This window comes from Sander lucioperca, chromosome 11, assembly GCF_008315115.2.
Source record: "Sander lucioperca isolate FBNREF2018 chromosome 11, SLUC_FBN_1.2, whole genome shotgun sequence".
NCBI lineage: Eukaryota > Metazoa > Chordata > Actinopteri > Perciformes > Percidae > Sander > Sander lucioperca.
In genome coordinates, this window is record NC_050183.1 from 25,235,690 (window position 1) to 25,257,457 (window position 21,768).

General features: G+C 41.9%; 1 protein-coding gene across 4 annotated transcripts in view; it reads right to left on the bottom strand.

The window, feature by feature from the left end:
• The window catches only part of reps2 (RALBP1 associated Eps domain containing 2), a 35,113-nt gene that overhangs the window by 4,636 nt on the left and 8,709 nt on the right, over positions 1-21,768 (bottom strand). For 3 of the 4 annotated variants that reach the window (XM_036007319.1, XM_031311741.2, XM_036007320.1), the window contains exons 6-18: positions 21,539-21,680; positions 21,355-21,418; positions 19,742-19,910; positions 19,569-19,622; positions 18,937-19,015; positions 18,688-18,762; positions 18,178-18,226; positions 17,462-17,598; positions 15,369-15,430; positions 15,114-15,203; positions 8,094-8,180; positions 7,874-8,007; positions 4,807-4,912 (exon numbers count right to left, since the gene is read on the bottom strand). In XM_036007319.1, the coding sequence (XP_035863212.1) occupies positions 4,807-4,912; positions 7,874-8,007; positions 8,094-8,180; positions 15,114-15,203; positions 15,369-15,430; positions 17,462-17,598; positions 18,178-18,226; positions 18,688-18,762; positions 18,937-19,015; positions 19,569-19,622; positions 19,742-19,910; positions 21,355-21,418; positions 21,539-21,680 (1,248 nt within the window). The remainder of the gene's footprint in view (positions 1-4,806; positions 4,913-7,873; positions 8,008-8,093; positions 8,181-15,113; positions 15,204-15,368; positions 15,431-17,461; positions 17,599-18,177; positions 18,227-18,687; positions 18,763-18,936; positions 19,016-19,568; positions 19,623-19,741; positions 19,911-21,354; positions 21,419-21,538; positions 21,681-21,768) is intronic. The other variant, XM_031311744.2, reaches the window with a different exon arrangement.

Genomic DNA, 21,768 nt, shown 5'->3' on the forward strand with positions numbered 1-21,768 from the left:
CACACCCTCTGGTCCCCCTTTTTGAAAAGGGGAACCACCACCCCGGTCTGCCACTCCTTAGGCACCGTCCCCGACTTCCACGCAATGTTGAAGAGGCGTGTCAACCAAGACAACCCCTCCACACCCAGAGCTTTAAGCATTTCTGGACGGATCTCATCAATCCCTGGGGCTTTGCCACTGTGTTTGTTGTTTAACTACCTCAGCAACTTCCACCAGGGAAATTGACGACAATCCCCCATCATCCTCCAGCTCTGCCTCTACCATAGAGGGCGTATTAGTCGGATTTAGGAGTTCCTCAAAGTGCTCCTTCCACTGCCCTATTACCTCCTCAGTTGAGGTCAACAGCGTCCCATCCTTACTGTACACAGCTTGGATGGTTCCCCGCTTCCCCCTCCTGAGGTGGCGAACAGTTTTCCAGAAGCACCTTGGTGCCGACCGAAAGTCCTTCTCCATGTCTTCTCCGAACTTTTCCCACACCCGCTGCTTTGCCTCTTTCACGGCAGAGGCTGCAGCCCTTCGGGCCCTTCGGTACCTTGCAACTGCCTCCAGAGTCCTCTGGGATAACATATCCCGGAAAGACTCCTTCTTCAGTCGGACGGCTTCCCTGACCACCGGTGTCCACCATGGTGTTCGTGGGTTACCGCCCCTTGAGGCACCTAAGACCCTAAGACCACAGCTCCCCGCCGCAGCTTCAGCAATGGAAACTTTGAACATTGTCCACTCGGGTTCAATGCCCCCAGCCTCCATAGGGATGCATGAAAAGCTCCGCCAGAGGTGTGCGTTGAAAGTCTGTTTGGCCTCCTCCAGACGTTCCCAATTCACCCGCACTACCTGTTTGGGTTTACCAGGTCTGTCCAGAGTCTTCCCCCACCCTCTGACCCAACTCACCACCAGATGGTGATCAGTTGACAGCTCTGCCCCTCTCTTCACCCGAGTGTCCAAAACATACGGCCTCAGATCAGATGAAACGATTATAAAATCGATCATTGACCTTTGGCCTAGGGTGCTCTGGTACCAAGTACACTTATGAGCATCCCTATGTTCGAACATGGTGTTCGTTATAGACAATCCATGACTAGCACAGAAGTCCAACAACAAACAACCACTCTGGTTTAGATCAGGGAGGCCGTTCCTCCCAATCACGCCTCTCCATGTGTCTCCATCATTGCCCACGTGCGCGTTGAAGTCCCCCAGCAGAACTATGGAGTCCCCCACTGGAGCCCCATACAGGACTTCATTCAAGGTCTCCAAGAAGGCCGAATACTCCGAACTCTTGTTTGGTGCATACGCACAAACAACAGTCAGAGTTCCCCCCCCCACAACCCGCAGGCGTAGGGAGGCGACCCTCTCGTCCACCGGGGTAAACTCCAACGTAGCGGCGCTCAGCCGGGGACTTGTGAGTATCCCCACACCCGCCCGGCGCCTCACACCCTGGGCAACTCCGGAGAAGAAAAGAGTCCAACCCCTATCCAGGAGTATGGTTCCAGAACCGAGACTGTGCGTAGATGTAAGCCCCACCAGATCCAACTGGTAGCGCTCCACCTCCCGCACAAGTTCCGGCTCCTTCCCCCACAGAGAGGTGACGTTCCACGTCCCCAGAGCCAGCGTCTGCTGCCCGGGTCTGGTCCGTCGAGGCCCCTGACCTTCACTGCCACCCATGTGGCAGCGCACCCGACCCCAGCGGTTCCTCCCACAGGTGGTGGGCCCATGGGTTGGAGAGAGAGGTGCCACGTAGCTTTTTCGGGCTGTGCCCGGCCGGGCTCCGTGGCAAACCCGGCCACCAGGCGCTCGCTGACAGGCCCTCCATCTGGGCCTGGCTCCAGACGGGGGCTCCGGGCTTCCTCCGGGCAGGGTCACATCATCTCTACCTCGTTTTTTCATAGGGTTTTTGAACCATTCTTTGTCTGGCCCCTCACCTGAGACCACTTTGCCTTGGGAGACCCTACCAGGAGCACAAAGCTCCAGACAACACAGCCCTCAGGTTCATAGGGACACACAAACCTCTCCACCACGATAAGGTGATGGTTCCCGGAGAGGCTTTTTGAAAACGCCGTATCAAAATGGAAATGTGAGTGCAGCAGCAGACTCAAGTTGACTGCCTTCACTAGCTCACAAGCTTTGTTTCATTATTTGTTATGCTTGCCATGAGAACTATGGTCGATAACAAGATGAATCCCCTGAAAAGTTCCCTAATGTTCATTACACGCCAAAACAGCATAGAAAAATGATTCTATCCTCAGTGGTTCCCAGCCTTCATGAATTGAAGAGTGTGGTATTGGATTTAGCTAAATGTGATTTTTGTCTGATTGTGGTTTTTCGTAGATAGTTTCCTATGAGTTTTGGAGGTCTGAGGGGGTGAAAGTAGGGCTGGGTATCGGTTCTTAATACCTTTACGGTATCAACCGAAATAACCCAGTACCAAGTAGTATCGAAACTTCTCCAGTCAAACGAAAGAAACTGCATTCTATTTTTTTTAACCCAGATCTAGAACACAATGTCTATTTGTAGAGTTTTTTTAGAGTGTGATTGGCCCACTACCGCAGCAGCTACAACCCATACAGTCTGTGGTGTGGTGAAGGAGAGCGCATTTTAACACTTTCAAAAATGAATAAGTGTAAAAATCTTTTGGATGGGAAGGAGGTGGTGGCATTTAACACAGCTGAACGCTTCCAGTGACATCATGGGTATGCAATGAAAGAGGAAAAAAAGAAGGTATTGTCAGTATTGGTATCACTTTACTGGGTACTGGTATTGTAATTTTATAAACAAGTCCTCTTTAATCATCTTGTGACCCCTTCGATTTATTTTGGGACCCCTTGGGGGTCACAACCCCCAGGTTGGGAAACACTGGAATACAATAAAACATCATAAGGTCACTAATCAATAGAGTTTAGCAAAATTCCTGGCAATCGATCATTACATCAGGATGTATCTTACATGATAATATGACATTTTGGCATGAAGGCAGCCTAAAAAGAGTGGGTCACACTTTACTTGAAGGTATCTACATAAGAGTGACATGACACTGTCATGAACGTGTCATAAACATTATCAACAAGTCATAAACGTTTATGACATAACGCTTCGGTCAGTAAGTGTCATTCGGTTTTTGTCATGACAAGTTAGGGTTAGGGTTAGGGTTAGAGTTCATGTGACATGACAGTGTCATGTGTTCATGACAGTGTCATGTCACTCTTATGTAGATACCTTCAAGTAAAGTGTTACCAAAGAGTGGAATGTCTAAAATGAAAAGTGTTTAGTAAACGCTCTTCTTCAGAAGCGAAAGTAGATATAAGGTTGGATTAAAGGGCAAAAAAGACAGCTTTTGATCCGTGGCACTTTCATTAAGATCTTTTTTGAACTATGTCTTTATTTCAGCCGTCACTTCAATTTTAGAGAAAAGTCAAGGAAGAGCTGCTCCTTTCCATCTGGCCTCCTTTCTTTCCTCACACACCCTGTTGTAGTTGGATGCCTGAGCAGCCCAGGCTCTATTTTCAAGAAGACAGTTGTGAATGCCAATGGCTGTTTGGTATTTCAACAAGGCTGGAGTCTATATAAAGACACATATGCCTTTCTCTGCAACATTCCGCAGATGTTTTGAGGAGCTAGCAGAATTAGAGAGAATAAATGACATCCTAGATTACCAAGTACTAATAGAAGACAAATATCATTATAAAAGCTTACAAAATGCCTAATTTATTCTTTATTCTCTGTTGTATTAAGGCTATAGAAAGCGCTGCATGGGAGCGTGTGGGTTTCACTACTGGATCATTTGTCATCATGCAGCATGTGTTCCAAATGTGAGTGCGTGTGCCACAGGCAAATCTCCAATGCAAACAGCTCAGTCAGTGCCATTAGTTCAGCTATAACTGATGGGTAGGGGGGAGCGGACTGTTGAGCTCAGAGCTTTTCATCACGTCGGACCAACGGGAGCATTTTGTTTTGTCGCACTCATTTGAGAATGCGTAGAATTCAACTCCTGACACACAATCGAAATCTATAGAAACACGAACGCTACCGTGATCTCGTGCTTGTGGTGAAAATGTAGAGTGTAAGTCCTTGTCCTTCGATTTAGCCCTTTTTTACATTTCACAAGTGTCCCAGAGGAGGTGACAACGGTGGAAGCAGTATTCAGATCCCATACTTTAGTAAAAGTAGTAATACCACACTGTAAAAAATACTCTGTTACAAGTAAAAGTCCTGCATTGAAAATGTTGCTTAAGTAAATGTATGTAAGTATCATCAGGAAAATGTACTGTATTAGAAGTAAAAGTACTCAATGCAGAAAAATCCTCACATTTTAAAAACTGGAAATGCCCAAAACAGTTCTGTGCATCAACTAAGTGATTATTTCAGCTGGACTTGTAGGCAGTTGTATTGTTGGGTAGTTTCATTTATGATAAAACATCAGATTTTATAAACTACATGTGTTTTGTGTGCAACAATCTTAATGTGTAAAGTAACTAAAGCTGTAACAGATGAATGTAGTGGAGTAAAAAGTACAATATTTCTCTCTGAAATGTAGCGGAGTAGAAGTAGAAAGTGGCATGAAAAGAAAAGACTAGCTTTACAAGTAGCTTTACATTTGTACTTAAGTACAGTACTTGAGTAAATGTACTTAGTTACATTCCACTACTGGGAGGCAGATGGCAGGGAACGTCAGAAAGTCACCGTGGCCAGCCACTAATGTGGACCACACCTGCTGACATAGACAAGCACACCTCCCTCAGCAGAATACTGTACACACACTGGTATGGCTGCATATGCAAGTGTGTTGTACTTAAAGAAAACAGAAGAAGGGCTGACCTTGAGTTGCTGTTGGAGCTCGCTATTGAGGCGTGTCAACACCGCGTTGGTTTCCTTGTTTTTACGGATTGCCATCTGGATCTCCCTCTTCTGTTTGGACAGCAGCCTGAAAGAGAAATGTATCCACTTTTATCTAGGGCTGGGTACCCAATGCAATACTTTTTAGGCACTAACCGAATGGCCTCCTTAGTATCGAGTATTATTTCAATACCTAAGGAGTAAATCTCATCAGCGTCAGTGAGCCAATAAGCATGCAGCATGCTTTTATCAAGATCTAACAATGCTTGTGATTGGCTGTCTAACGTTACACGTCGTAGAGACAGGCAGGAAAAACTCTACGTTACACAGAGACAGACTCATGTAGTAGGAGCTGAGAAATAAATAAAAAGATTTGTGCTGTAATGTTGTAATTTATTTTTGTTAAAATGGATTTAATAAAATTGGTATCGAAAAAAGTATCGTTCAGTAACCGGTATCAAAGTCCTGGTATTGGTATCAGTACTGGTATCGAAAAGTTTTGAACGATACCCAGCCCTACCTTTATCAGGGTTTAAATTTGTTTTCCTAGATAACTAAAAGTAGTATAACACAGTTGACTTTGTTCAGAGCCCAACTTCAGGAAACACATAAATAAACATATACTAAATTCCTGAGCTATCATGTTAATTGGCTCTAAACACGGTTTGGAGATGGGATTAAATGCCTTAATCAGGGGTCTTCAATGTGTTTTAGACCAAGGACCCCTAAACTGAAAGAGAGATGGAGCAGGGACCCCCTACTACATATGTTGTATAAAATTAAGTTGCATATTAAACTGGGCCTACAATAAGGTGTAGGGCGGCCTAAACCCTTTATACATACCTTTTCATTAATGTTCTCCCCCTCCCCCCCCAAATAGGCTCATTTATATTTGCTAATAATATGTTGGATTCATGTTAAGACATTATAAATTTTGTAAAACTTAAAAAAAATTTTTGGCAGCCCCCCTATAGTAACTCTGAGGACACCCTAGGGGTCCGGGACCCCGTGTTGATGATCTCTGCCTTAAAGCGTAACTCTCGCCAAAATGCAACCTAGGGTCTTTTTGTGAATGTACCTGAGTCAAACTTTTGTTTAAAAGCATATTTAGGACGGAAACGCCACTTTTAAGATTTACTGTATTCTCATTTTTCGGTCAAATGGCCTTTTGAATGGGAGTGCTAGGGGCACTACTATGATCGCATCAAAATCACTATTTTTAAAACACTAAGAAGGCTCGACACAACATGAGACTTTGCTCCAAGTATCACCAGGGGCTCTACACATGAACTCCAGCATTGAGAACATTGTTTGTGTACACAGTTTACTAAAGAGAAAGGTTTTCAACAACTCACTGTAGCTGTTGGATTTCCGCTCGCCGCCATCTTGCCAATCAAAAAGAGTCAATCTCCGAATGCAACGTAACAGGGAAGAGAGTAAAGATGGAAAGCTCCTAAAGCTTAGTTCCATATAAATGCACGGATAATTTGTTGTTTTGTCGTTAGTGAAAAACAATATTGAGCTTGTAGTTGAAAAAGGAGCCTCATATAAGAATGACATTTCCTCCTATGGAGTCCGTTCATTTGGAGATTGACTATTTTTGACTGGCAAGATGGCTGCGACCGGAAAAACCAACTGCTAACATGAGTTGCTCAAAACCTTTCTTTTTAGTAAACTCTGGGTACACAAACAATGTTCTCAATGCTGGAGTTCATGTGTAGAGCCCCTGGTGATACTTGGAGCAAAGTTTCATGTTGTGTCGAGCCTTCTTAGTGTTTTAAAAATAGTGATTTTGATGCGATCATAGTAGTGCCCCTAGCACTCCCATTCAAAAGGCCATTTGACCGAAAAATGAGAATACTGTAAATCTGAAAAGTGACGTTTCCGTCCTAAATATGCTTTTAAATGAAAGTTTGACTCGGGTACATTCACAAAAAGACCCTAGGTTGCATTTTGGCGAGAGTTATGCTTTAAGTTAAAGTGAACGAAACAATGGGTTGCTGCACTCAAAGACACGACACCAAAACAAATCTGATCAAAAGGGGTTTAACATCAATCAACCAGCCGTTCCAACAGCTAGCAGTCCCCTCTGTTATTAATGGTCACCTTTACTACACTGACAGACACGTTCAATGAGCCGTCTGGTCAATGAGGAGACAGGAGCACGTCTGTTAGAGTCATTACGGTGAGTTAGAGTGTTCCTTAAAGTCTGTTGAATTCCTCTTCCTGGATGAGTTACAGGGGTTAAAAATCACCTTTGAAAAAGTTCTTAAACCTGCAGTAACTGATTTTTGTTAGCCACTAGGGGGCAGCAAAACGCTGTGAACACAACACTGACACATTCTCACCTTATAAAGTTGATATGGCTATAATTCTTTTTAAAAGATTTTTTTGGGGGGCTTTTCCTTTTTATTAGATCACACACCCTTCCATTAGACACAAACACTTCCTTAAATTCAACTCACTTGTGCCTTTTGGACATTTTAGACATTTTTTTTTTTTTGGACTTCCAAACTTCTACTTGTAACTGCTTTACATAATTGTATATCTTTTACATCCTGGTTGTCCTGATGTGTTTATCAAACACTTTTTCCAATTCGGAAAGTTTTATTGTCCTTCTATGTTCTTATGTCTGTGTTGTTTTTGGTTTATTCTAGTTTTTGCTTTGCCTTTCCTTGTCTTTGTGGCTGACTCAATGTCATTGTACATGAGGCCGCCCCTCAATGATCTCGAGTATAAATAAAGGATGAATGAATAAAAAAGACAGTATAGACAGACAGGAATGGGGGGAGAGAGAGGGGATGACATGCAGCAAAGGGCCGTGGGTCGGTTTCAAACCCCGGCCTGCTGCTGGTGAGCTGGAGTTCGCCGCCGATATGACTATAATACTTAATAATAAAAAATGTAGATTAGAGCAGTTTTCTCTCTTGACTCACATACCTTTTATTTTTTGGACAATTCTACTCAATAAAAATCAAATTCCATCAGATTTAGTTAAAAAGTAAATACGTGTGTATTTTAGGATAACAGAGTCGAATGTTTAACTGACTTGTGAGCAGGTTTGGTGGGGGTAGGGAACGGCATGGCAGGTGGGGGTACCGTCTCCAGGTTCTGGTTCTCTGGGTGGTATTTCCTGCGGAGCGGCTTCTGCGGTGCCTGACTGTGACAAACTCCAATCCCGTCCTGAAGGAAAGTTTCAGGCATAAAAGTTAACCTTCTCACCCCGACAGAGACAGACACTCTTACAGGACTATGGAAGCAGTTGAGACCTGTTTTGATGCATTTGCCAGGTCTTCGGTACTTGGACCAAATCTGGAGCGTGGACCCTGTTCCTCAGACTTCACACTGCTCTCCTCCTGCAACAAAGAAGAAAGCATGAGTAACATTAAACAGCACAAAAAGATTTGCAAGGACATGGACCCCATAAGCGTTTACGACAAAATATATTTTCCCTGTGTTGATGTCAGGATGAGGTGAAATAATAGGAGGGAAGGATGAAATGTGTCGTCCCTGACCCGGGATAAATCAGCACCTTCCCTGCAGGGACCGCGATCTAGCGCTCTCCTGCCGCGCCTTTTTCTGTCTGCTCTGGGGCAGCCATGATGGATTAACGTGCTTTTATTGCATCTTCTTGCTGCATTTCAGCCATTATTCTCTTCTAGACTTAATGTATAAAGTATCCCCACCTGCTTTCATTCAGCAGAGAGGTCAACAGTGCAAGCGTGCGAAGACAGGCCCCACACATGAAGGTTCAATTCTTCATTTTAGCTCATAGCAAGATTACTTGTTAATAGGCCTGTGCGGTTAATCACATTTTTATCGTGATTTCGGCTCCTAAGGATCACAAAAACACTGTAATCGAGAAAAAGATTATTTTGCAAATTACGTTTTGCAAGTAAACTCTTACTTTGTCTTGTGTTCTGATTGACATGTGTACTTTTGCACCTGCTGAAGGCCAAACTCACTCAGCCAACATTTGAAAATATGTTTTATATTATTTATTTTAAGGAGAATTCAAAAAGTTCAACGGGAAAAGTATTAAGGGTAGTTTCACAGTTCACAGTTTTCACTGTTGATTTGTTTAACTGTTTCACTGTTTTTTTTAAGTTCAGTAAATGCAGCATCTTTCCAAAAGTCAATGAGCTATTGTGTTAAATAATCGTGATTTCAATAAAGACCAAAATAATTATGATTGTGATTTTTTCCACAATCGAGCAGCCCTAAAGTTGAAGGCATTTCTTACTAGGCAGCACCCTCTGTACTTTTTCTGCACTACGTCATTTCCCATCTGTTAATGTTGGATTTAGTGAATTTGATCCACTAATTTCTATGGGCTGCTGTCTCCACTGCGGTGGCAGTTGAAATGCCTGGGCTTTCCTGATGGTTTAAACAGGCTAATGCCGCTGCTCTAAACTGCACCCAAGAAAGCTAAAAATCCCTTTTGCTGACCAACGCAACTGACATGCAGCAGACAGAAATAATGACCCTGAGATTCACTGCACCACTGGATGGGAAACACAACCACAGCATGGAAACATTTAAAAAAGGTGGTGTAGTAGTTATTATAACAGCAATAAACCACAGGAGCTCCAGCAGCAGTGTGTGTGGTCACATCAGCCACAGGTCACGGCTGTTTCACTCCAGCAATGTGAGGGCTGAAGAAATACTGTCACGGTCACACAGACCATCTTCAAACATGGCCTAGTTGATATCAACAATGTTTTTTCATTTATGGGATTGCTGTGGTGCCGCCGGAAATTCCGCCGGATGCCCCTCATTTTCGGCCAGATATCCGTCCCCTTCCTCTTTCTTTGTGTTCTAAACTCTGGTGGTTAACTGCTCCTCAGATCTCTGCAGGGTAAGAGGTGAATTATACTGGCCGTTCCCAACCTGGCGCGCGCCATCATGACGTCAAAATGACGTAGATCTTCCCGACGCGCCCAGATTTATAGACAAAGAGCATGACCGAGCTCCTGGGCAACGTGATGCCAGGACTCTCAGAGTGACTGCAAGTCTCTCTTGTAAACTTACTGGGTTAAGAGGAGTTCTTTTATGGTGAATGAAAGGCTTGATCCGACCAAGTAGGTCATCCAATCAAATCGAAGCATTGACGTCAATGCTGCTGCCAGTTTTGCCGTTATTTATCTTTTTCTTCTTCTTCTAGTCCGTAGAAAGAGCAAAGTCGGTAGTCTTTCCTCATTAGCGCCACCTCTGTTCAGGAGAAGACTGCAACTAGTGTCGCGACCACCAGCGCGGGTATAAATAGTTAGACCTTCCTCCCCAGCGCTGCGGAGGAAGGTCTGGCAATGCGAGACTACACCTGGCCTCATTTAACTGAGGAAAATAAAAGCAAACCAAACCAGGTGAAATAAAGTTAGAGATACGTTACTAAAGCTCCCTGTGGCACAACGAGTGTAGCCAGTGAACACAACAGGAGGAAGAGCGGAGTGATGACTTTGACAACCTGAGTCTCTGTCTGAGTGTGTTCACTTGTCAATGTCTCCATTCTCTGGAGGAGACGGTGGGCCTTGGTGAGCATGGATGGTAGTTGGACTGACAGATACTGTAATGTGCATTCTGCTCTGCTGCGCTTTGGGGAAAACCCCCCCAAAGATTTGGCATTTAGGTCATGACTGCAGTAGCATCGTTACTGGCTGTCGGCCCGGTGTCTCAGCAACTGGCCTGCTGTGGTCACTGGAAAAGTTTGTAATTTGGAAAAGTGAGGTGAAGTGGAATCAAGCCAAGTCAAGTAAAACTAAGTGTAGCAAAGTGAAGCGAAGTTAAAGGAGACATATCATGCTCATGTTCAGGTTCATACTTGTATTTTGGGGTTCTTCTAGAACATGTTTACATGCTTTAATGTTCAAAAAAGATATTATTTTTCTCATACTGTCTGTCTAAATATACCTGTATTTACCCTCTGTCTGAAACGCTCCGTTTTAGCGCCTGTCTCTTTAAGCCTCCCTCCCATAAAGCCCAGTCTGCTCTTATTGGCTTGCGAGAAAAATATGGCACACCTTTTCAAAGTTAGTTCCATGGATGTATTATTATTAGACCTGGATGCAACGTTAATGGCGGAGCCCTGTTCATTTCTATGAGAGAGTTGCTCAGTGGCGCATCTGCCAAAAAAGAGATACCCAGATGGGGGGGCGCGATAGGTGGGCCAACCTGGAATCTTCCCTTTATGAAGTCATAAGGGGAAAGGTTACCTCCCCTTTCTCTGCTTTGCCCGCCCAGAGAATTTGGCCCGCCCATGAGAGAGAGAGAGACATCATGGCTTGCAAACAAGCAAAGGATGGAAGTTGGTCAAGGCCACACCCCCACCCTCCACCTTGCCCCCCCTCTCTCCTCCTCAATAGCATTTAAAGCTACAGACACAAAAACGGCACATCCTAAGGAAAGCTCATTGTGGGACTGGCTCTAGTGGCTGTAATTCTGCACCAAGGCTGAATTTCAGGAAAGAGACTTCAGATACAGTATTAGGGGACCACTAAGGTCTATATAAAAGAGACTTCAGATACAGTATTAGGGGACCACTAAGGTCTATATAAAAGAGACTTCAGATACAGTATTAGGGGACCAATAAGGCCTATATAAAAGAGACTTCAGATACAGTATTAGGGGACCAATAAGGCCTATATAAAAGATACTTCAGATACAGTATTAGGGGACCACTAAGGTCTATATAAAAGAGACTTCAGATACAGTATTAGGGGACCACTAAGGTCTATATAAAAGAGACTTCAGATACAGTATTAGGGGACCACTAAGGCCTATATAAAAGAGACTTCAGATACAGTATTAGGGGACCACTAAGGTCTATATAAAAGAGACTTCAGATACAGTATTAAGGGACCACTAAGGCCTATATAAAAGAGACTTCAGATACAGTATTAGGGGACCACTAAGACCTATATAAAAGAGACTTCAGATACAGTATTAGGGGACCACTAAGGTCTATATAAAAGAGACTTCAGATACAGTATTAGGGGACCACTAAGACCTATATAAAAGAGACTTCAGATACAGTATTAGGGGACCACTAAGGCCTATATAAAAGAGACTTCAGATACAGTATTAGGGGGCCACTAAGGTCTATATAAGAGACTTCAGATACAGTATTAGTGGACCACTAAGGTCTATATAAAAGAGACTTCAGATACAGTATTAGTGGACCACTAAGGTCTATATAAAAGAGACTTCAGATACAGTATTAGGGGACCACTAAGGTCTATATAAAACAGACTTCAGATACAGTATTAGGGGACCACTAAGGTCTATATAAAAGAGACTTCAGATACAGTATTAGGGGACCACTAAGGTCTATATAAAAGAGACTTCAGATACAGTATTAGGGGACCACTAAGGTCTATATAAAAGAGACTTCAGATACAGTATTAGGGGACCACTAAGGCCTATATAAAAGAGACTTCAGATACAGTATTAGGGGACCACTAAGGTCTATATAAAAGAGACTTCAGATACAGTATTAGGGGACCACTAAGGCCTATATAAAAGATACTTCAGATACAGTATTAGGGGACACTAAGGCCTATATAAAAGAGACTTCAGATACAGTATTATGGGACCACTAAGGTCTATATAAAAGAGACTTCAGATACAGTATTAGGGGACCACTAAGGCCTATATAAAAGAGACTTCAGATACAGTATTAGGGGACCACTAAGGTCTATATAAAAGAGACTTCAGATACAGTATTAGAGGACCACTAAGGTCTATATAAAAGAGACTTCAGATACAGTATTAGAGGACCACTAAGGCCTATATAAAAGAGACTTCAGATACAGTATTAGGGGACCACTAAGGTCTATATAAAAGAGACTTCAGATACAGTATTAGGGGACCACTAAGGTCTATATAAAAGCATCCAAAAAGCAGCATGTCATCGAAACTTTAAGTCAAGTGAAGATAAGTGAAGAAAAAGGAAGGTAAGTGAAGTGAGGCGAAGAGAAGTTAAGTGACTGTGAACCAAAGAGACATGAGGTAAAGTGAGGTGAAGACAAATTAAATGGAGTAGAGCACAGAGTAAGTAAAGTAAATGTCAGTAGTGTGGAAAATTAAAGTTTAAGAAAGTGAAGTAAAGTGACATAAAGCAAAGTAAAGCAAAGTAAAGCAAACAAAGTTAGGTTAAGTGAAGTCAAGTGAAGTTAGTTTAACTTAATAAGTCAAAAAAGATACTTCTTGGTCGTTTTCTTTCAGAAATAGAATGAAATGAACATAGAATGAAAAGTATATGTATGTATATATATATATATATATATATATATATATATATATATATCTGCAAGCTGTTTTTTCCATTCACCATAACTGCAAACGATGGTATCAAATATTCACCCCTAACTTCAGGTTGACATGAATTATGTCAGGGAAGCTATTTTTAACTATGCCTATAGTTCACTCATGTCTCACTGAGGGGTTTGGGCTGGTATGAGTTTCAGTTTGTCTTACTAAGTGGAAAACATATACATCCAGGCGATAGGCACCTTTGGGATGGCCCAGTGTTTTTGGTTTTAATTAAGACTAAGCATAAAAATTAACTAAACATCCTGTGAGACGACTGAGGAATGGTGATGCTGCACAGGCAACAATAATGGAGAGGAGTTCAAGACATAAGAGCAGAAAGAGTAGTGAGAGGGCATGTCTGCTGGATTCAATAAAGACAGACCATGAGTGACTAAAAAGACAGCGTAATGAAGTCAAACTCAGTCATGGAGGATTATATGACAGCCAAGATAAGAGAGGAAGCATTAGGCCAGTCAGGGAGATGCAGCGCCCTTTGACTTTAAAACTACATCTGATTTGTCAAATAGGAGTCAGATGGGTGGATGTCATAAACACAGAAAGCCTTCAGGCAGTCTCCCAGGAGGATGTTCAAATAAATACAAATAAGAGCTTTATAAACACAGCTTTTAAACTGATTGATTCGATATGGAACATTCGTAAAGAGGAACTCATAGTGCGTTCCATTTGTACTGGATGGATGCTCCGTGCATCAACAGTAGTGAAAGCTGTAGTAACATACAGTTAGAAGCACTTATTCCTATTTGTGTCTCACTAAATCAGTCATATACACAGTCCTGTCCAACTTCTATCAGTGGACATGTTACGCAAAAAAACAGGATAATGCGTCGTTATCAACTGGTATTCCTAACAATGGCTAACCTGGCTAGAGCTAATCCCACAAATGAAAATCCGACTTGTTTAAATGGAACGCATTCAACTCGGGTGTGACGTCATTCCCAGCTCCGGCTTCTGAGTTCCGAGTTAAATGGAATGCACCATAAACCAAGAACGATATGTTAATGTAGAAGAAAAGCAGATGTGTCCAATGTGTTGTTTGAATGATATAGAAAATGAGTTCCAGTTTGTTTTTCTACCGTCCCTTTCACACAGTGAACAGCGTGATGCCTTGTTAATAAACACAAATTGATTTTGTTGATATGGATGATGCTGAAAGCCTGAGATGGCTGTTCACATATAAAGTAGCCAGTTATCTTGAGAAAGCCCAGGAGAAGGAAAACAAAACAAAAAAGCTCTTTAATGTGATGATTTGTAGATATTTGTTTGTGTGTACCGTTTTGTTTTTTTATTTTAGATTTTTTTCATTTCTTTTTGTTTTCTGCTATTCATGTATTTCTCCACATGATTTGTATATGCAAGACCGGAAGATGTCTGTTGAATAGTGGTATCTTGTAATCCCATATGGGATGGGCCAAATGTTGGGCACGAAACAGAAATAAAATAAAACTAACTTACTTTATAAACTGAGAGTGAAGCAGACACAAACGCATACCACAATGTGTCAGTACAGTTTCAGAAGCAAGCAATGGAGGTTGAATATTAAACATGCACTCAATTGCCGTGTTGTGTAACAGGATACACTGAAATGAAATCATAAAAAGTGTCAGGGAAGACAAAGGAAGGACAGAGAGAATGATGGAGAGACTAAATGAGCGTCATGTCACGTCAGCCATAAACAAATCCTTGATATGTCTGCTTGCAATCCACAGCAGAGCGGAGTTTGATGTCCGCCGCCGTCATAACCTTGAGAGTAGTTTGTGTCTTGAAATAGAGGCCCATATATTTGACAGACATGACCGTAGAGACACGTTTACATTTAAGATGCACCATGTGAGATGGAAGGCGGAAAATAATGGAGGGGAAAACGCTGACATTGTGGGAATTTGTCTATTTTTTGTGGGTTGCGACTTGCTACATTTGCAAACAAGACAAAGCAATGAAGGAAAATCAGACTTCATGCTCACCTCTTCTCTAAAGCGACTGAAGTCAGCAAAGTTTGGCTGCTGCACTTTGTTCTGCGGAGTTTTCTCTGAAACGTTGATAAAATGAGAAACCTGACAAAGAGAGATGATGATAAATACTGATGAAACAAAGCTTTCTTTCATCATTAATTCATGAGATGTAAGTACAGTTTGAGTTCAGAGGAACACCAAAGACTTTGTTCTCTTGACATAAGAGCACATTGGTATGGATTGCTGCCATAATCAAACCAGGCTTACCTGTGAAGTCAATGGTCTAGGAGGGAGGGCTGGAGGAGGCGGAAACCATCCACTTTTTATTCCTAAAATCCAGACAAAATATCACTGAGCTTTTAACTACAGTGACTTACCTTCTATTTCCCTCTCAGGAGTCACATTTTGCTCTTTAAAACACAAATAAACCACCCACATTTTCATAAATAGACACTGACTCACCTTTCAGACTGAACACTAAAACCTACCCAGAACCATTTCCCCTTTTGATTCCCCATGAAAGGAGAAATGTCACAAACAGAACAAACACAATAACTCCGGGCGGTTCGTGCTTATTCCTCCTGCACACTGGCTGCGTGACGTGAGCGTGGCGTTTCTGTTGCGTGTCAGTTGTGTGGCGGCTGCATAGATTTTTCTATGTCTTTACACACCAGAAACGTGTCTGACGCGGCGCTGCTGCTGCTAGCCTTGTCTGTACACATGTATGTTTCCCATTGATAAAATGAAATACCATGTTAAACATAAATATATCATGATCTGATTACAGCAAAGACAACGTCGGCAGGATTGACGGCAAAATAGGCTACAGAATATTTCGTTTTGTATTGACAGGTGCAATATTTGAAAATCAATAATTATTTAGGGCCCGAGCGCCGACAGCGGCGAAGGCCCTATTGAAACTGAAGGAATTATTATTACACCAAATGAATTGGCTCAATTTTTGAGGGGCTTAACATATTCAAAAACTCACCAAATTTGGCGGTCGCATCAAGTCTGGTGAAAATTTACGTATTTTAAGGGTTTCGGAAATAGGCGCACAAAAGTGGCTCGCTAGCGGCCTCTACAAAGTTAAAAAAATTGAGCCCCTGCAGTACGTTGAACGTAGACTCACGAAACTTGGTACACATATGTATCATGTCAAGATGTACAAAAAACGTAATTAGAGCCATACCCTAAACCCAACAGGAAGTCCGCCATTTTGAATTGAATGTTCGAAATTAGTGCGATTTTGGCCATTTCCACATGTCGTACTTTAACAAACTCCTCCTAGAGATTTCATCCGATCAACTTCAAATTCGGTCTGTGCCATCTTAAGACGTTAAAGATGAAAAGTTGTTAAAAGAAAAACTTTTCGTCATAGGGCGTGGCCGTGGCGGGGCGGACATTTTGTGCGTTTCGCCATCAAAACAGGAAGTGAGTGTAACTTAAGTGTACATTGTCCAACTGGCTCGAAACTTTTCAGGATTCATAAGAGTCCAACCCTGAGGACAAATAAAGGCCGATATTTACTTAAAGTCATAGCGCCCCCTAGTGGCAACAGGAAGTAGGCCTAAAAGTCAAGGTGCTATACTTTAACGAACTCCTCCTAGAGATTTCATCCGATGTACTTCAAACTTGGTCTCTATCATCCCAACACCTTAAAGATGAAAAGTTATTAAAAGAAAAACTTTTCGTCGGACGGTGTGGGCGTGCCGTGGCGGCCATTTTGAGTGTTTAGCGATGAACAAAGAAGTTGTTGTAACTTGAGTGTACGTTGTCGTATCTGCCCAAAATTTCTCACGATTGTCAAGGGTCCAGGCCTGAGGACACCTACAGGCCAAAATTGACTTTTGGTCACAGCGCCCCCCGCTGGCAACAGGAAATGCGCCTTATATGATAAACATCATCTGATTTACATGAAACTTATGTGTGGTCTACATGTGATACTGAGCCGCCCCCTATACTTTAACCACGCCCACTTAATCGTCCGCCAGTAACCCCGACACGCGCAGAGGCGCGAGGGCCCGTCCATCGCTGCTTGCAGCTTTAATTATTATTACTTTTTTTAAATTACATTTAGATCTGCATTTATGTCAAAACCTCGAGACTTTCAAACATCAAAATGTCATTTATTAAATGTATTCATGTCAAAATGACATATAAACATCTTTTCGTATTCTATTTTGCCTGGAAACGCTTCCAACACGCTTGCGTGAAAAATAGGCGTCGGTTCTATTTCTAGCATGCACGCGTTTTCTGAGACGTGCGTCTCACGCCGGCAGTCTGCATGCTCTACCCTGCAGGCAGTGTGCAGGAGCCCTTAATATTGTGAGAAGAGCTGAGTGAAGACAGGGCCGTACCCGGAGCGCCCTGCTGGAAGAGCTTGTTGAGGTCCAGCGAGGAGGCTCGGGAGTGGGTTTTCTGGGGGCGAGGTGGAGGGGTGGGGGGCTCTTCTGCTTTCTTCATCACATCTTCAAAAGAAGTGCTGGAGTGGGACCTGGATGTGAGGTCACAAAAGTATTATAGAGCAGGGGTCTTCACTGATTTTTTGGCCAAGAGAGAGAGCAGAGACCCCCTACTACATATATTGTGTACGAATGTAGTTGCATATTAAACTGGGCCGGATGGATGGACATTCATATATTATTCATACATCATGTTTGAATGTTAAACATACTGTACATGTGGAAGGCAATGTGAGTCCTTAAGCGTGAAGGTAAACTGTATCTGTGGCTGGCTAGCATACTGTATATAGTGGCTAGCTTACTTAGTAAGCATATCACCAATGTTGTGTAAATTAAATGTGCTTTTTTGGTACGAATTCATCTTTGCTTATACTATGCTGGATTCATGGTAATGTATATTTTCAGATATTTTAATTTTTGAAAAAAAAAAAAACCCTTTCAAATAATATCTATCAAACAATAATTTGGCGGCTCCCCTGTAGTAACTCTGAGGACCCCCTAGGGGTCACAGACCCTTGGTTGAAGATCTCCGTTATACAGTATAAAAACAGTATCATTAAAGAGCCATGCAGAAGTTCAGAACACTTGTAATTCATGGGGTGATGTTTTACCTCGGTCTGGTTTTTGTCCTCATGTGTGGGTCCAGGTCCTGAGGCGCCTCTGTGAGGAGGGACACGTTAAATGAACAAAGGCACGTCAAAACTTTTGGTCATGTCTGAATTGTAGTATATGAGAAGCAACTACTTCCCTGTAGACTGTGACTGTGACAATCTGTGATTGCATGCGAGTAAATAATCCTAATCAACATTACACATCATTTAGATGTTTTTGTTTTTTTTAAGATTGTTTTTAATTACCAAAATATATCAAAACATTCTGACATACCTGAACACTGCGGTGGGCTTACAGAAATCTGTGTATTTCAATTGCTGAAAAGTCCGTCAACTAATTCACTTTTGAACTAACCACATATTTGCACCAAATGTGACAAGATTCCCAACACAGTAAAAGCACTGATGGTAGTGGGCTACATGTCAAAGCTGTGACACATGATGTGTGTGTGTACAGGAACAAAGTATTCACTTTATTGTCACCACAATTAAAGGACTTTTAGTTATCACCTGGTCTCTCAGGAAAAGCCCCAAGTTGCAGAGTCCGTTTCTCTTGAGATGTTGTCATCCTCTTCATACCTACAGACACAGTGATACAGACATCAACAGTAGGACTGGCTACATGAAGATGTTGCTTGCCTGACATATTCTGATTTCAAAATTAAAAATAAGGTAGAAAAGATGCATGTGCATCTGATTTTAAATTATAATATTTTTTGGATTACCTGCTTAAACAAACTGGAAAATGGCTCATTTTACCTTGTTTACATGATTCCTCTTTCAAATCTTGTTTTGTTGTGGCCAGGCTTGGCTGGAGCCTCTCTATAATGCTCCGATCCTAAAAAAAAAAAAAATGCTGTATATGAATCTGCTATATGATTAGGACAACACATCACTGCCTGCAAAGATACTTCCTAACATGCACTACACATGCAGTACAAATGCACTATGCTCTTAGCTCAACATGTTGATGGGAATGCTCTTGGACCAATGGAGCAGCCTCATGCTCAGCGTGTTAGTGCCTCCTACAGGCACCAAACAGGGACTCCACATGAAGCTTTTTTTTTTTTTTTTTTTTTTTTTTTAAAGGCCCGGAACACCCACACAGGTGTTTTCAGTTAGTCTGGCTGATTGGACCTCTTCCCAGGACTGCGTGGATGTGTATATATTGATTGACTGACATCTTCCTGAATCTCCTGTTAGCTTTGTTGCCCCTGTTAGGGAAGGACAAATGACAGCTTTATCATTCTTATTGGTAGAAAAGATTTGTGACCTTATAAATTCCAATCTAAGCCCACCTTCAACCTGAGCAGATCCAATCAGCCAGAATAACTCAAATCACCTGTGTAGGTGTTCCGAGGCTTTAACTGGCACAAAAGTATCTAGTTTACCATCTGACTAGGCCTTGGTTCGGCATCCTCAAAGACAATAAGAGGCTCTGCACTCTGCAAAAAAACACAGCGTAAAGAGTTGGATTCGGAAGTAAGAGTAGCCAGCGAACTAAAGCAAAGACTCATAGGTTTATGAGTGTTCCAGATAAGAGATTCACGGCTGTTTCCCTTACTTCGGGAGTATCCGGTATGTCCTCTTCCTGCTGCATGACCCCTGGCCGCAGGGTTGGGGGAAGGCTCTCTGGGAGAGGATAACCGTTCTTGCGTGCCACAATCAAGTGAAAGGCTGTGCAGAACTCAGGGAACGTGAGAGCTCCATCTCTGTCCACATCACTCAACTCCCTTAAAAAATGAATTGAAAAAAATTAAAAATATCTGGAAAACCCATGAGTGGAGCTGATTATTCAATTTAAGTTATCAGTAATGATGGTGTAAGAAACAATTTTGGTCATGGTTTATTTTTCCAGAATTACGGAATCATTTCCTAACAATTTGTAACAATAATCTGTTTCATTTGGTATTAATTCTTAGGAAAAAATGGGCATCTTTAAAAAAAGAAAAGCTTAATTTAAACCAGAGTAAATATTAATTCATAATTCCTGGATGCCATGTTCAGCTGATCTGCTGTGCACTGACCAAAACTCTATAGTTACGCTTGCAATGTATTGCTAGTTGATTAATTATTTGAAATTGGAAAATTACAATTGAACAGTTTGTATTTTCCCTATAATTTGTGCCAAATCACATTCTTTCCAGAAACCTTATAGAAGAGTAGCAAATTATTCTGAAATCATAAACCAGTACAATAAAGTGTTATCACTACTTTTAGCCTCTTAAACATGATACCGTATTATTGTATAGCATAGAAACATCATGAAAACGTTTGATATAGTAAATACAATGTTGTCAACATTCAGGAATAGTTCGATGTGTTGAAAAAATATGCGTATTCGCTTTCTTGCTGATCGATACCATTCTCAATTAGCTTAGCATAAAGACTGGAAACAGCTAGCCTGGCTCTGACCAAAGGTAATAAAAATCCACCTAGCAGCACCTCCCCATAAAACCAGTGTGTCACTTTTACACCTTGGTTTTCAGATGGATTTAACAAACTATGTATAGCATGTTAGTTAACTAACTAACTAACTAACTAACTTACATTTAAAGGATAAGCTAGTTCGATATTGGTGTTAGCTATGCTAACCAGTAGCAGTTAGTTAGCTTAACACAAAGACAGGAAACATGGGGTAACAGCTAGCCAGGCTCTGTCCATAGATATATACAAAATACACAAATTAAAGTGTAAAACGACACATTGTGTTTGTCGGGTTTTGTTGCCTTTGCACATGCTAGCTGTTCCTCCCTGTTTCAAGTCTTTGTGTTAAGCTAACGTTAACCGTCTCTTGGCTGTAGCTTCATATTTACCATACAGACATAGGAGTGGTATCTCATACGGTATAACTCTTGGAAAGAAAGCTAATTGTTTCTCTGCATGTCAAACTATAGCCTTAAGATTGTAAGGAGAATCTTATTAACTAATTTATATTTCAATACAGACCACAATGTTATATTTTCCAATTACATATTCCTTTTTTGGTCACCCTCTTTGTTCTATTACATGATAAAGCAGGTGAAACTATATCCTTGTTTGTTTGAGGATGAGAAGACAGCGAAGAAAAGGAGGCCTCTGTGTGACTCAGCGGGCATGCTGAGGCGCTTGGCTGATAAACAGCCAACTGACCCCAATACAGAACAAGGACAGACAACACTATGAGTCAGCACTTACCAAATGTGGGAAAGTTCTGGTATTGGGAGCTTGGATTTTGTGAAGAAGTTCTTTGCAATGGTTCCTAGAGAAAGAGTTAGAAAGTGGTAAAATAGTTTGAATGTCATTTTAAATGTATAAATAGGTGTGTGTGTGTGTGTGTGTGTGTGTGTGTGTGTGTGTGTGTGTGTAGGGGGGTCCATACCCAGGATGAGAGCCCCCAGGTCAGGCTGCAGGGTTTTGAACTGGTTAGTGTAATACTCGAGCTGTTCCTCTGTGATCCTCCAGGGGTCATCGTCAGAATAGTCCACTGCACCCTGCTGGTCCAGCCTCTCTGATGAGGAAGCCTGGGAAACATATACATAAAAATCACAATATAGACATAAAGAACTATGAAGAATTATTAACATGATCGTAAAGCTATACAAAATCTGG